This window comes from Oculina patagonica, chromosome 7, assembly GCF_052425735.1.
Source record: "Oculina patagonica isolate OP01 chromosome 7, crgOcupat, whole genome shotgun sequence".
NCBI classification, from domain to species: domain Eukaryota; kingdom Metazoa; phylum Cnidaria; class Anthozoa; order Scleractinia; family Oculinidae; genus Oculina; species Oculina patagonica.
The window spans coordinates 17505304-17521504 of record NC_135764.1 but is presented as its reverse complement, the minus strand read 5'-3'; the positions used below and the strand labels follow the sequence as shown (position 1 = coordinate 17521504).

General features: G+C 38.7%; 1 protein-coding gene across 2 annotated transcripts in view; it reads right to left on the bottom strand.

Moving 5' to 3' along the window:
- Nucleotides 1-307: 307 nt before the first annotated feature.
- LOC144661468 (polyglutamylase complex subunit TTLL1-like) overlaps nucleotides 308-16201 on the bottom strand; it is a 35873-nt gene continuing 19979 nt past the window's right edge. For both annotated transcript variants that reach the window (XM_078522245.1, XM_078522244.1), the window contains exons 6-14: nucleotides 14872-15006; nucleotides 11352-11460; nucleotides 11201-11281; nucleotides 7600-7662; nucleotides 7304-7344; nucleotides 7123-7168; nucleotides 2438-2547; nucleotides 1210-1263; nucleotides 308-768 (exon numbers count right to left, since the gene is read on the bottom strand). In XM_078522245.1, the coding sequence (XP_078378371.1) occupies nucleotides 642-768; nucleotides 1210-1263; nucleotides 2438-2547; nucleotides 7123-7168; nucleotides 7304-7344; nucleotides 7600-7662; nucleotides 11201-11281; nucleotides 11352-11460; nucleotides 14872-15006 (766 nt within the window). In that variant the 3' untranslated portion in view covers nucleotides 308-641. The remainder of the gene's footprint in view (nucleotides 769-1209; nucleotides 1264-2437; nucleotides 2548-7122; nucleotides 7169-7303; nucleotides 7345-7599; nucleotides 7663-11200; nucleotides 11282-11351; nucleotides 11461-14871; nucleotides 15007-16201) is intronic.

The window sequence follows — 16201 nt, the reverse complement described above, 5'->3', positions numbered from 1 at the left end:
AACGCTATTCTCCTTCTTTTTGCTTGTAAACAAGCAAAAAAAGTCGAAAAAAAGGGAACAATACAAATAGTTTTTCTGCTCAATGCAATCACGAGCCATAAAAAATATTCACAGGGCCGTTTAGAAATGGTCTGGAGAGAGTCAGTTTCCAGGGGCTCGTAAGGCTCGTTCCCTCCTCGAAAACTTTAGTCGCTCCAATTTTTGCCGGGTTTACTTTGTTTCTCCCCGACTAAATGCCCCTGGGTCTCTGAGGACGGCTTCCAGCCAATATGTTTTTGTTTTACCTGATGAGAACATTCGTTTCAACTTTGCCAGTTTTGCATGTACATTTAATAGAAAAATCAAGTAGAGAAAGTTGGAGTGGGAACCATTCTGAAGGCGATCGCAAAAAAAAAAATTGGCCACAAAATGCCATTGCGTTTGGTTTTCGTTCATAGAAACATTACGGTGATAACGAATAATGTCTTAGAATAATATATATTTCTTAAATTGTGTAAGGTTTCAGTGTTTTGACTAGCTGAATGAACTTGATATTATTATGAGTCCCAGCTGGTGTTGGTGCACTTGTAGTTTGTTTAGCGAGTTTGATCTTAATCACACTTGAAGGAGGTTTGAGAAAGACAGAAACTACTGATGAAAATTCATTTCCATGTAGCTTGTTTTGTTTTTCCATCTTTGATAGCACGAGAGCTTCCTGCTTGTCCTGTTCTTGATCGTGAGTCTGCCCGGCTTTCCAAAGCATCTTGGCTGGCCAATTCTTCGTCATATCTAATTGATTATAAAACACGACCATCAGCAAAATTGTGCTTTGAATTCATACCAGACAACAAACACATGAAGTAAATGTAAATATGCAACAACTTTTACTTTTTTAAAAGTGAAAAATTGTCATTCAAATGGTCATTTTAGCTAAGCCAGAATAGTGTTTCACGATGGATGAGTGTCGTAGTTGCATACCGTTAAAATGTACAAAAAACCACCTTTATGAGCATAAAGATTCGCTAAGGTAAAAAATGCTTGCAGAAATGACCACTGTTTCACATGAAAATTACGTCGCGTCATCTGCACTTAGCAGTTAGTTCTATTAGCGTTTGTGACATAAATGCCGGCATTCGTCATTTGAGGGAGCAATTTTTACCCTAGCGCATGCAAAAGCTGTTACAAACAAGCCCTGCAAGGCTTATATTCTGTAACAAATAGTTTACTTACAAAACTTCAAAACTTCCCAGAGCATCTTTGGATGGTAACTTATTCCATCTTACACTGAAAAGAAAAGCAACGACTTATCAAGCAAATTTAACTCTACAGAAAGAATTCCATTAATAAGCCATGAAACAGTAATATGTTTCAGTAGAGCCACCACAATTCTCGTATTAACTTCTGACATACGTTTTCTTCTTTTTTTTTTTTTCGATATTCTTCGGTCATTTACAGTGTAGCTTCACTATCTATCCTGGAACTAAGCTTAGGTATCCTTTACTCGACTTCACTTGGGACGGACCATAATTTTTTTAAGAAGTGAGGGGGGGGGGGGGGGGGGTTAAAATATTGAAAAAGTTGTTTGCATCGCCAAGAAAGACAAAATAAATTGTTTGCAAACACGATATGTATAACAAAATATAGTTCCCATTTCGAAAAAAAAAAGGTTTGCAGAGGTGCATGAACTAAAAAAAATATGCAGATGAAAATTTTTTATACCTCCCTCTTTTTTAATAATGGTCCTTCCCTTATTTACATTTTAATTTCCTTTCATACTTTGCTTTACTTCTTGCACTTAGTTCCAATATCCTTCACTTGGCCTCTTTCATTTTTCTCCATTTGTAACACCCATAAGGTGGAGAAAGTTACTTTTTAACAGTTACTCTGTACTAATGTGAGCTGTAGTTATATGGTTGTTATATGAAGGAAACTTTTTTTCACAAAAACAGCAGGAACCTGGCACCAGACATTGAAAGAGCTGATTAATATCGTGTTTTATTACATGGCTACCATAGTACGCGCGCTCTGATTGGCTGCTGAGCGGGCATTATTTTCTTGTAATGACCGGGCATTATGAAATTTTTTTTCGGCTCGAGGGTTTTTTGGGTTGTGACTGAAAAGCTACTAGCGAGGGGGCGAAAACAACAAAAAATGCCGACAAAATATAACTATCTTTTCAATAACTGAAAGAAAAATATAAGCATACCGATACTTCTTTAGTATGAGCGACGCAGAGAGCCACAGAAAGCGAGAGCGAGTTTTACCTCCAGTGTCTTTTCCCTTGATTATACTCTTTTTTGGATAGTGCTTAAAGGCCATACATCAAGGCCTCGGTCTGAGATTCCCCTGTAATGACCTCACTCTCGGTTAATAAGTAGTATATAATAAATAACACAATATGTTAAAATATCGCGCAGACTTCTGTTATAAGATTCGTAGTATAAACTGCTTGACTCACTCTGGAATCTCTCCATTGGGAACCACAATACTTAGAGTATCATGTATGAGATTATATTTCATGATTCTGTCAGCGGACGTGGTTGAAGTCAGTGAAGGTGAGGCATTCACCTATGAATCAAATGGTGATTAATCATTAAGTTATAAAGATAAGATGTTCTACATGACACGAGCATGGGACAAAGAAAAATTCTGAGTCCCCGACGGGAATCGAACCCATGGCCTCCCAGAATACCGGTTGGGCGCTCTAACCAACTGAGCTACGAGAGACTCCCCCCCCGCGGCGGAAAAAAAAAAAAAATATAAAAAAAGTTTTAAAAAAAAAAAAAAAAAAAAAAAAAAAAAAAAAAAAAAAAAAAAAAAAAAAAAAAAAAAAAAAAAAAAAAAAAAAAAGGAAAAAAGCCCCCAAAAAGGAATAGGAAATTTTTAAAACCCCGGATCGGAGGGCGGAAATAGTACCCTTTGAAAACCTCAACCAAGAAAAAAAACCACGCCTTTGATCCAAAAAAGTTGGCAGGTATAAGAGACTCGTTGTGAGCTGGGCCATTTTACTAGGTTGATATGTGACACGCGTCCTGCATACTGCTAGGATCAGCAATGTCGAATTCATCAAGTTTTGTAGTAAATAATAAAGATGGTAAATTTTAAGCTCGGTAATAAATAATAAAGATAAGATGTTCTACATGACACGAGCATGGGACAAAGAAAAATTCTGAGTCCCCGACGGGAATCGAACCCATGGCCTCCCAGAATACCGGTTGGGCGCTCTAACCAACTGAGCTACGAGAGACTCGTTGTGAGCTGGGCCATTTTACTAGGTTGATATGTGACACGCGTCCTGCATACTGCTAGGATCAGCAATGTCGAATTCATCAAGTTTTGTAGTAAATAATAAAGATGGTAAATTTTAAGCTCGGTAATAAATAATAAAGATAAGATGTTCTACATGACACGAGCATGGGACAAAGAAAAATTCTGAGTCCCCGACGGGAATCGAACCCATGGCCTCCCAGAATACCGGTTGGGCGCTCTAACCAACTGAGCTACGAGAGACTCGTTGTGAGCTGGGCCATTTTACTAGGTTGATATGTGGTAAAGAAAAAAGAAAAGGACAAAAATGTTCTCAAAAAATGGACACTGACTAAATGACTGTTCTCAGTGCAGTTTAGTATGTTAGCAAGAAGAGCCAAGCACCATTTTTTTAAGCGGAGGAGGGAGGTTAGGAATTTTTTATATCACTCTCGCAGGTTTATCAGGGACCGCGCAGCAAGTTTTTGAGTGGGGGGGGGGGGGGGGCTAAAGACGAACGCGTGAGCGGCATGAGGGGGGGGGGGAGGGTGGCGCAAGCTTCAAAATTTCGATTTTAATACATCTAAAATGACGGGAAATGCATTCATAAAAAGCAAACTAAATTTTACTATCGGACCTTAAAATTCACTATCATAAAAGATTGAAATATCGTTGACTGTTGTACTGTTATCCACCTTTTGAACAACTGGAACCAGATACTTCAAAGGTACCAACATTTTGCTTTCTGTTACGGTTGCGATCTGTAAATTCGTTTGCAATGTCAAGAAGAGAAAGTCTGTCTTTCCTTTCTTTGTGACTGTTTAAAATCGTCAGGTTGCTAAATAGCTCTTGGGTTATTGTTGAACGAAGCCACGCTTTTAATCTCCGGGCAGTCGAAAACGATCTTTTACCAGCTGCACTTGTTGCCGGATTACCAGTACGAGTAAACAACTTGCATACCGCGTACCGCGATGAAAAGCCAGGACGCAATGGCGGCATAAAATCGCACCATTATTATCTGGACACGACAACCGAACAATTGTTTAGGAATCGCGTTATAAACTTAACCCAGTCACGACTTCGGATCGAAATTGACCAATTACGAATTTATACGTTTTCCTGAGAGGTCGACTTGCAGAATGAAGCCATTTAATATACATAAACCTGTACTAGCATTGATACTAGCACAAGGTTAAAATTGAAAACTAATTTGATAATTATCGCCACTCATATCTAATTCTTTATGGCAATGTCTGTTGTTAATTCATCTGCGCGTATACTTTGCCCCTAACTTTTGTCCGTAACCAATTACCGTCTTTTTGCAACTCTTTTGCTTCTTTATTTTTATTATTATTTTTTTTTTTGCACAAAAGTGGGGGGGGGGGGGCTAAAAGCCCCCCTAGCCCCTCCCTCTGCGCGGTCCCTGTTTATGGTTGTGATTTTTTCGACTTTTTTGCTTGTTTACAAGCAAGAAAAGGAGAATAGTGAATAGTGGACAAGTTGTTCTATCTCGAACCGCATTCTTGTCTACTCTCAAGGGACTGTTTTATTTATCAAGAGATTACTTTCCTCTGTGGGTTATCAAAGCGTCACTCAATAGTAGTGCGTCAACACTTGCGAAAAACGTGACTATCCCAAATCATAAATGACATGTCAGCTTTCTTATCTCAACGAACGTGTTTCTGAAAGGCGATCTATAAAAAGCGTCGCCGGCGATGTGCACATGATTTAACAATAGAAATTTCGGGAGCCAATCAGATCACGAACAATGCAGTCGATTTACCGTTGTGACAATCTACCTCAAATGTGTCGCTTACTTGTGTCTTGTGCCGAATTCGAAGCCATTCCGACGCCATTTAGCGAAGTTATACGAAGTCGTTGTCTCCCCTTCTAAAAAGCTCAATTTCGAATATCAGACAAAATTGCAAAATAACAAAAATAACAAAAACAAAAATACTGTAGTGTATTAATGGGACGTGATTGTCACTGCGTCGATAAGGTCAGCTTTAATTGTTTGTAACCAGATAGTTATTGGGATGGACTTGATGCATAAGTAGGGGTCCGGGGCATGCTCCCCCGGGGGAATTTTTATTTTTTGAACCCCAGAAACGCTATTTTAGGAATTCTGGTAGAAGTGTTTTAGATGCCCATCATACAATTAATTATTTTGAGTGTCCCACCCTCTCTTTGACCTGAAGATAATATAAAATATATTGTTTGAGCACGGTGAATAACCACTATTCGTTATTCCTTTACTAGAAATGACTTATTCATTATTCCAAGCATTGAACCTTAAATATTCCTTATTCATTTTCTGTTTAAGCCCGTTATTCATTATTCATTATTCCCTTTCCATCCCCGATCAGATGATACTTTAAAATAGAAGTGCACTCTGTGACCCTTGGTGAGTTTGGTACGTCGGGGACACCAAGACACAGTTGCTTGAAATCCACAGTCAAATTTTTACAATTTCTCTCTTGTCTTGTGTTACGTGACGGTCACGTCGTAAACGACCCGCTGGCCTAGGATAGTGATTTGTGTAAGACCTCACGTAAGGTAACGAAGTGATAAGGTAGCAAGGAAACAAGGTATTGCAAGTACAATTTTTAGACGTTCATTCTAACACTCTTGACATTACATGTGGAGTACTTTATTGCCCCCGCAGGGCTTTGGCCCAGAGGCCAAAGCCCGAGGAGGCATTATAGTGGTCCCCATGAAATCAGATAACATCAAAAGACCGGGGGCACTTTTAGTGTCTGAATTTCAGACTATAAGTCTATATGGCTTGCTATAAATTCGACAGCTTCTGCTTGCCCCATATTGCAAGACGATAAATAAAAATGTTTTGGCGAGAAAGAGATGGCTTCCTTTTTGTAAGCAAGGATGTCCAGAAATTAAATGCGAACATGGGATCAAACTTATCAAAATGGCAACTACAGTATCAACAATCCACAATTCTGGACTTTAGGCATCAGTCAATTCCAAGCGAGATTGTGAGTCGGTCTTCTCGTTGAATTGCGGTCGTTTTGCCTACAAGTTCGAGCGGATTTGCTAACAACCAGTTACCTTAGCTTCTCGCTAACACTTGGCCTAAACGGACACTCCTGCCCTTTTTATCAGCCAATTTTTATAGAAAAAGATAGATACGTTGAAACTAGGTATTTTACATTAACGTAACCAAATACTAACTTCACGCCCTTGAGCTCGCTAGCGTTTTATAGTTTATGACACATTTTGTCAACGGTCAAATGCCCGACTTTCCGGGCTTCTGTTCGATCAAATTCCCCACAATCTGGGCCTCAGTAGCGGTCAAATGCCGGGGGGCCCGGGGGGGGGGGGGTGATCTCGCTTGGAATTGACTGATGCATTACCTTATGTTATTCTCTTATATTTCTCTACATTAGAAAGCTATTATTTATTGGAACAGAATATATACATGCAATAACTGTTGAAATACCGTAAAATTCCGGTTATAAGCCCTGGGCTTATACAACTTCGTAAGGGGTTTTGTGAAGGGGCTTATATCCGGGAGGGCTTATAAGCGGAATAGAAAAACGTTTCGAAACGAGTCACGGGAGTGTTGATTGAAATACGTTTTTAAGCTAAAACGCTTAATAAAGCAACAATTAGCCCTGTTCAGTACTGTCATTTGACAGAGGGAACTTATATCCGGGGGGGGGGGGGGGCTTATAATCGGAAGTACAAAATACAAGCAGAAAACCACCCTGAAAAGTTACAAAACTGAAATCAAATTCATGCTTATCCTGGATTAGGTGGATCACGCTTTGAACAACTCGAAGCCAGCTTGTCACTTAGTCAAGGCTGGCCTTCTTTGACCGATATGGCCGGTATATATGTATAGGCTTTAGAACAACAACATCCTTTCTTTGTACCAACCTCTATAAGCCATGGCTTCAGGTTGTCATCAATTATGATGTCATAACTGTAATTGAAGAACAGAGCTTCTATTACACATATGTGAGCTATGATTTACAGAATGTAAAGATAACATCAAGAAGTCAAACAGAGGAACACAACCTTGTCAGAAAGGTAATTGAATTTGTTTTGTTTTACTTACCCGTAGCATTCAAAGCAGTGTCTGTCATTGGCTATAACATTCTAGGGAGCAAATATCAAGCATATTGAGCTACAATATACTAAATAGGTCTTGAACAAGAGATTTTTGTATGGTAAAATTTTGCATGGACATATTCAGTTGACAAAAATTGCTGTTAAAATAATCAGAGCTGTATAATTATATTAAATACAATAAGTCTCAACTTTTCCATGTTTCAAGGTTCCTTCAATGACTTATTAATTACTTTGTTGTCACAATAACAAGCCTAATATACAAGCTAAGTAATGACATGGTACCTGTACAGCCTTGAGGGAGTGAACAATGCACCAGTTGATATCATCAAACAATTTATCTGTCACCTAAATCACCATTACAGTCAAGCGGTGAAAAGAACATAAAATTTTAGGTTATCAAGACTGCTGTCTAATAATAAGTACACTTACATGTCATGCCCATAGCATGGTTTTTGCCCGGGTAGGTTCATTTTTTCTTGAAACGGACCGAACAGTTGTAAAGTGAACTTTTGCTTAGTAATTTTTTCTCTTTATTCACATTACCAGTGCACACAAAATTATACTATCAGCGGAATTACATGGCAGCTTCTTTAAGACTGGTAGACCTGGTAAGGGGGTATTCTTCCATGGGGATTTTTTTTTCAGATAAAGGACCCTTGAATTAGGCCCTTTTTTACTTTTTGGTGATTTTACTTGTATTTTGACAGCACATAAATTCTAAGATTTTACAACAGAGAGTTGCACTAATTTTCCCTCATTCCTATAAAAAACTTATCAAAATACGTTTGTATTGGTCTTGAGTTTTCACTTGTGAGATGATGATGAACCTTGATCTCACGAAAGGGTAGAGATATATGATCCGTTACCAGTAACTTAACTTAAGAGACTCAGAGTTAAATGTAGATCATGTGACGTGGGAGGGGAGGAGGAACTTGTAGTTTTCATGGATAACAGTGATGTAAGCAGTACCATACTGCTTGATTAATTATTCACAACTTTTACCAGCTGACATTAAGGTGGCTGAACACAGTCTTCCAATCTTTGAAGTACCTATCCTTTATTTTGCACTCACAACCAAACAGTTGCAGCTGATGAGCTCAAAATTGGCAAGTTAGAAGCTACTGCATAAATTTGTAATTTATTCATGGGGCTCTAGACCTAGCCTGAATTTCAGACATCCCTCTCTGGTCGCCTACTCCTGAGAAGGGACGTCTGAACAAATCTGGCCCTAATGCCGTCCGGTGACATCACTACACTTTGGTTTAATTCATGCGGAAAAGTTACTGTCAAGGCCATGAATCTGTGAAAGAAAAATCGCTTCAATAAAGGATACAGGGTATAAAATTGTTTTAATAGTAAACTGTTGAAAACTTAAGACAAATGGATGAGATTTTACTCAAATGCAGGCTATATTCTTTTACGGAACCGATTTAATCAGAACTAATTTGCTTTGTCTAGCAATCAAAATTATATAATATGTTACGCAGTGGACAAATACAACACACTCATGAGTACTTCAATGAATCAATTTAGACGGTTACAGAGGCATCAAGAAACGGAATTCAAATTGGTCACTAAGTTCAGAAATCACTGGCTCATCGAGGCTATAGGACATTAGCGTAGAGCGGCTTTGTTGACAAAACAAGAATATGTATAAATTTGGCAAAACACTGCATGTCGAAGCTACGAATGCCGCCAACTTTAAACCTTCCGGTTACCATTACCGGTACTATTCTTCAACCGTAGGTAAACTAATAAAGTAATAAACTCAAGGTAAATGACTAATAAATTCTTTTCTGGGAACGTGAACTCTTTTCAAACTTTTTCAAATTACAATCCTCGCATGTTAAAATTCAATCATAATTTCACATAATTATGAAAATAATTTTTAAATTAACCATTCAAAATCACTACCCGGTTTTCGGGTAGTGACATCACCAGACGGCATTAGGGCAAAATTTGTTCAGACGTCCCTTCTCGGGAGAAGGCGACCAGAGAGGGATGTCTGAAATTCAGGCTACTCTATAGCTAGACCATGATGCATTACCATGGCAGCACAGCTGATTATGACCAAAAAGATTGGATTCTTAAAGTTTTCAGGAAATTCAGTCAGTAGAAGTTCTTTACCGATTGTGTACAGCAAACATGGAGAAATTGTTACATTTTAACATTAAAGTAATAAAGCTTTAAAGGGAATGGTTAGAGCGCAGTTAATGGAGCGTGACACTCCCGAGGCCCCTGGTGGTTTTTTCTATTTAAGTTCTAGTGTAATGTAACGCAACAGATCTTTAGACCTTTCTTGTCTTAAAAAGATAATGGTTATAAAGGACTCTTACAGTGAACATGTTGCAATATAGTCTAGTACTTTTATATTACGCATTTTGTATGGCTAGTTTTTAATAATACCTCTATTCATGTCTCAAACTATGCTGCACGCAGTTCTTGTTATCTGTAGTACACATTTCACCATTGGGCTAAATCCAGACAGCTGTCTGGCTATAAAGAGTGTAAGGTTTGAACTTTAGCATCATTCACTAGCAATATCGCTAAATATGTAACTTTAATTCATCTCAAAAATTGTAATTTTTCACCCTCCCTCCCTTTGGAGGTTTGTTTATTGTTATTAATAATAAATTAAGGTTCACCACTGTTAATCACGCTTTCGGTTAAGTCTCGCAGCGACTTCCCTAAGCTTCGTTTAGTAAACTTATTTTATACTCTTTATTTTTTCCTTTTCTTGTCCAATCCAGCACGTGCTAGCAGAGTCGGCTCGTAGTGCTGGGGAGATAAGTTAGGCTCGCGAAGTCACAATTGTCTACACTCTAGCACGTTGCTGACCATAGGTCAGCTTGTAGTGCCATTTAGAGTTAGGGCCTGATTACATTAGCCGGGCTGGCCCGGTTAGCCGGGCTGGCTCAGTTTGCCGAGATGACTTTCAGCCCGGTTTTAGCATAAATGATTAGAGCACGAATGATCTTAATTACCTTTTTCCGGCAATAAAAACATTATTTGGTGGTTAATTTTTTGCACTTATGCATCTGGATAGGAGTTGCATTGATTTTTTCGTCGGATATTGTGCTCAGAAGAGAAATTTAATGCTGACCCGCTTAACGCAATTACATGGAAAATTTTCATCTTGGCTAACCGGGCTGGCCCGGTTTTCATGTAATCGCGAAGTTGATTTTTGTTGCGTTTAACAGACCTTCCGAGATCTCGGCAAACCGAGCCAGTCCGGCTCATGTAATCAGGCCCTTAGGCTTATGGCCCTGCCAATTTGTCCGATCCAGCACAGGTTTTACCACTGGGGGTCAAAAGTTTGCTTATGCAATGGAAGTTCGCTTGTCATGCCGATTGCGGAGCGGTGAAGCCCCCTTAATGCCATATACTGTGTGGTCATTGTGTTAATTTACTTTATAAGTGTCCAAAGCAGATTTTCATGGGAACTGCGACATTAATAAAGGTTTAACAGAGGGAGTTTTAATTTTTGTGCAATTTTATGTTTTCAAGTATTGTGCTGGAAAGTTAAAAAATTCAGTCCTTTGTTAAAGTGAAGTTTTTTGTAAACAGCCGAGTAATAAGTGGTTTGTTAGAAATCAGGCCTTTCTGGAAGGACAATAAAACACCTGATTGCAACTTTTTGATTAACTGTGCACAGCAGCATTGAGCACGTGCTATCAGAATCATGTTAGCATTAAATCTAAACAGCATGCGAAAAATGGTATTCAGCCACCTTAAACAAATGTAGGAATTGTTCAGTCAGCATGCAAATCATGTTGCCACTCTGCCCAAGGTAACACTCCTTACAATTTGATTGGTCAAATAAAACAAAACTCACCATGAAACACACTACAGCAAAACAATTGAATCACACTGCATTGCTTACCTCTTTGCCTCTGGTTCCTTCAAGATAAAATTGCAAATTTTTAACAGTCCATTTGCCTCCATGGATTGGATTATATTCTTCCTTAAAAAGAGAACTGATTTGAAATCCACAATCTCACACATCATTACTAATTTTTTTGGAATTTGCTTACCCCATACTTTTGGATAGCCACATTTGTAAGGTGTACAAACATATTGTCCAGTTCATTCAGACTTGCATTATACTGGACTGTACAAAATCTGCAGAATCCTAGTTTGTACCTGAAATAGATTAATACAGCTCCATTAATTTCCAGTAACACTTTCAAGACCTTATGAGATAGTAAAGTAAGTTGAGGGGGGGCCCCTGAGCTACAAAATGGTTATTGACTTCTAACCGTCATATCTAGGGCTCCCTCACTTGGTAGTATCCTGGGCTAAGTTTTTGGTCATGTTTATTCTATAATATTAAAGGTTGTCTTCATTTTCTGTAGTTATATTGACTGTATTTGCTAAGTCAAGTGACCAGAACATAAAAAATCTAAAAACTCACACAGCTTAGAGTTTCTTGTGTTCGGTTTAAGTACTGTAAGTCATTTAATTATCTGGTATCAAAATGAATAGTGCGAATTATCAAATAGGCCAACTCCACTTTTACATTTGCTTTAGCTTTTTCTGCAGACCATCAATATTCTTCTTTTTATATTTGATCTCTTTACGTTTTTCACGGCATTTTGAACGCATGAAAACAAAATTCCCTGACTTTTCACAGAGACTTTGACAAGAACTTAGATTTTTCCTGACTTTTCCCTGACATTTCCCTGAGCATGGCAACACTGTTTGACGGCAAGTACTAAAACCCGAAACAATGAAACGAAACCACCGAAACTGCTGAAACAAAACTGCTGAAACAATCAAAATTTGCCGAAACAAAACATAATCACAGGCTATAAACAAGCAAAACTTTAAAATTTCTGCCACTTACTACACTTGGTTAAGCCTACTATGCACTCATGTTCACCTACTACACACTCTGGTTAGCTTATAGCTGTCACGATATGGCTAGTCACTAGTTCCCTAGCTACTTATGGACCACATGGTCTCTGCGCACGTCAGATAGAATGCCTATCTTGGATAACTGTACGAGTAATGGTGTGTTAGTAATCCTTGTTGAATCCTGCTTCATCTTTAAATAGTCATAGCATATCTTTACATGGTGGCAGCGGTGACAAGGACAACCACAACCAGCATTGTTTTGGGCAGATAGAACATTGAATAAACCCGATGGTCACAGATTTTGACATCTACTGTTCATATCGTGCAGCTGGTTTGCAAGATGGAGTACCAGTCATCACTTCACTTTATAAGTATGGGCGAGTAATCTGAAAACAAACCGCCACATATGGATTGGAATGACACCGACTTGCCAACAGCATTTAAAACTTTCAAACAGTACTGTCAGCTCATTTTTGACGGGCCATTAAACAAGAAAGAAGAAAAAGAGAGGGCCACATATGTCCTACTTTGGATCAGCGAAGAAGGCCTTAAAGTCTTCAACTCCTTCGAATTGATTGATGAAGACAAAGTGAAAACTGATACGATTTTCAACAAGTATTAATACGAAGTATCTGGAGACCAAGTCCAATTTTCAAATTGCTCGTTTCCAATTGCAAGGCTTCAGACAATGGAAGAATGTTTAATTGAACAGTTAATTATTGGTACTCGAGAGTGAAAAGTACAAGAAAACCTCCTTGGAAAGGACGAGAAACTAAAGCTCAACAAAGCAATGGACATTGCTCAAACAAAAGAAGCACAATGTGGGAAATGTGGACTCAACCATGGAAAAAAATGCCCAGCATATGGTACAAGATGCCAGAAATGTAAGCTGTACAATCATTGGGAACAAGTGTGAAATGGAGGCCGGCAAACCAGACCACCACCCCAACCACATTTTGATGGCCAAAAGAAACAAGTTCTGGCTTTGAGGAGTTGTTATTTGAGAGCATCAAAATTGATAGCACTGGTGCTGATCAATGTGCAGAGAGATGAAGCTTTTGCTCATATTAAAGTGAAACTGCCAAATCTTGTCAATCCAAATGCTCTTCTGAAAGTGAAAGTAGATACTGGAGCACAAGGAAACATTATTACATTGAGAATGTATAGGAAAATATTTCCAGATTGCCTGGATGAAAATGGCCTTCCAAAAGCTACAACACCAAGCCAAACCAAGCTGACTGCATACAATGGTACTGTACATCAATACCCCGGCATGGTATGTGTTCTATCCAATGTTTATATGATTCCTGACCAGTGAAACAAAGGCCAAGTTTTACGTTGCTGATGTTGATGTTATTCTTGAGAAATGTCTGCGAACTGTTGGTATTGCCGACGACATCCCAGTGCATGGCCCTACCACAGAAAAAAGTGATGCCAATTTGCATAATCTTATGCTAGTAGCAAGGCAGCATGGTCTCGTTTTCAACCTGGACAAATGCAGTATCAGTCAGCCAAAGATTACATTCTTCGGAATGTTGTTTGATGCAGAAGGGGTTCACCCGGATCCATCAAGGCCATTCAGGAGTCACAGGATGCCCAGGAACTCCAAACCTCCCTTGGCATAGCAACCTTCATGGCCCCCTTCATTCCAAATTTGTCTGCAATGTCAGAGCCTTTGAGAAACCTACCCAAGTGGTAGGTCTCACCAAAGGCGTACTGTCGGAACAAGGAGTACCCGAGGTCATTATCTCGGACAATGGGCCACAATATGACTGTCAAAGTTACAAGCAGTTCTCCAAGGATTGGGGTTTCCAGCACTTAACTTCCAGCCCAAGATACCCAAAGTCCAATGGGATTATTGAACGTCAAGTTCAGACTGTCAAAACACTCTTTGCAGTAGTATCCTATCAGCTGATAAACTATTTGTTGTGGCAATGTTGGCCCCACTTATATGATTCATTACGTGTTTCCCTTGTCTAAAACTGTTCAATGTGGTCATTGAGTTTGGTTAGAGTCCCCACTCTGTCGAGTTCATATGTTTTCTAATGTGTGAGCTTACTGGAGCTCTTGATTCTGCCCCCCTTTTTGTACTCCCCTCTCATTCAGGTAGACTTTGCCCAATTCTAAAGAGCCATTTTGTTTCAGTTATGCTGATGCACTCTGCTGGGGTATCAAGGCTCATTTGTTTTGAGGTCACTCCTTTCATCAAGAATGGATATCGTGGGCCTTCAATTCTCTTCCAGTAGCCCAGGAGAACTTATTGAGGTTTTTGAGAATTGGTGTTTTGATGCATACAAATAATTATTTTTAATTATTACCTCAATATCTCCACGCCCCTTAAGCTTTTTGTCCTGAATTCTGAGACCAGGTTGTTTGGCAGTGTTTGGTGCATAGGCAGAGAGGTTGTATATATATTGGTTATTGGTCTTCCCCTCTGTGTCATTCTGTGGGCTGTCATGGATTTTTCTTTCTGTGCCAAACAATGTCTCAGTGACTTTGATAGAAACGTTCATTTTTGAGAGCTATTTCCATTGGCCGGAATTCTTTGCAATTTCTTAAATTTGCAGACACAAAGTTCTGCATTATGACTACTACTTCACTTTACATTCTCTATCAGCAGTTCATGCATATTAATTTCATTTATATCTTAGTTGTAAGACAAACGATGATAAAAACTACACAAAGCAGTTTACTTACAAGTAGCACTTCAGAGGCCGATAGGATGTCACCAGGACATAAATACGTAGATCAAACTTTTTACCACCAATAAGCAATGGATTATCAATGTATCTTGATATAACATAGGCATCCTTACTACCAGGGTGAACAAGTCTACAAAATAAGATCCCAAGTACACATGAAAGGTCAAACATGCAGTCATGCACCTCATTCAATCATTAAGCTTCATTGTTAACTGAAAAAAATTCACAATACAAATTATCATAAATTTAATGAGCTAAAATGGGACTCACACATGGTATTTTCTTGGAAAACAGTTACGGAAAAAAAGTACTGCACAAATATAAGTTACGGCATGGATATATGGTTGGAAAAAGCCACATGGCACTGGTACAAGAAAAGTTTTTAGCCACATGACTGCTGTGAGATGAAATTTGAAGCCATTTGACTCTACAGTTTTGAATTCCAAATGAGCCATAGTAAACATCATTCCAATCAAAGTCTCTTCGAGATATCGACGTTTTTGCATGAAGTATGAGTCGAAGGTTTATCCTGTGCATTGTTCTTCGAACTTATCATTACAGTTTCTTTGTAGTTTAGTTTAACAATTTTCTATCTTCGCGGAGGAAATGCAGCCATATAATTTTGTTAAAAATGGCTCGTCCGCGCCGGGTTTTTATACACATATTCCTTAACATTACACAAATAAACAGTGCAAATTTCACCGAGATCTGACAATTCTATACTTTAAAATTGCAAGGACCTTTCGAGGCAGTCAATTACGGCAGCGAAATTGGCAAATGAAACAGCAAAATATGCGTTCCATGCTTTGTTTTTGCGACGCCATATTTGAATTGTTATAGGTAGACCGCTGTTCAATGTGTTCAAGGCCGTATCGTTACGATTGCTCCACGAAAAAGCACGAAAAAAAAATACGGATATTTCCGACTACTGTCGGAGAAAACATTGCGCATATAATTGCAGCATAAACAAATCGTTACACTTAAGCTGCGTTTTGTCTAGGCTCTGCGAGGGTCGGATATCAAGACCCAGGATTAAACAAAAGCCATATATACAGTTAATGTTTCAGTGAATGCTTTCGAATTATATTTGAAGATGAAATACGAATTCAAATAATTTTGCTGTCTTTGACTGAAACTCCACTCGAACTGCGTAGATACGATCGCATGTTGTAAAGCCGATTCATGCAACATTTCTGTCAACGCGAAATCTCGTCCCTAACGACCTAGGCTGATGACGAATTTTTAACCGCTCCTAAGCTAAAAGAAGCCCCTATCTCTTGCATTTGTTTTAACTTCAATAATATCTTTGAAAAGAGCGAGTTTTT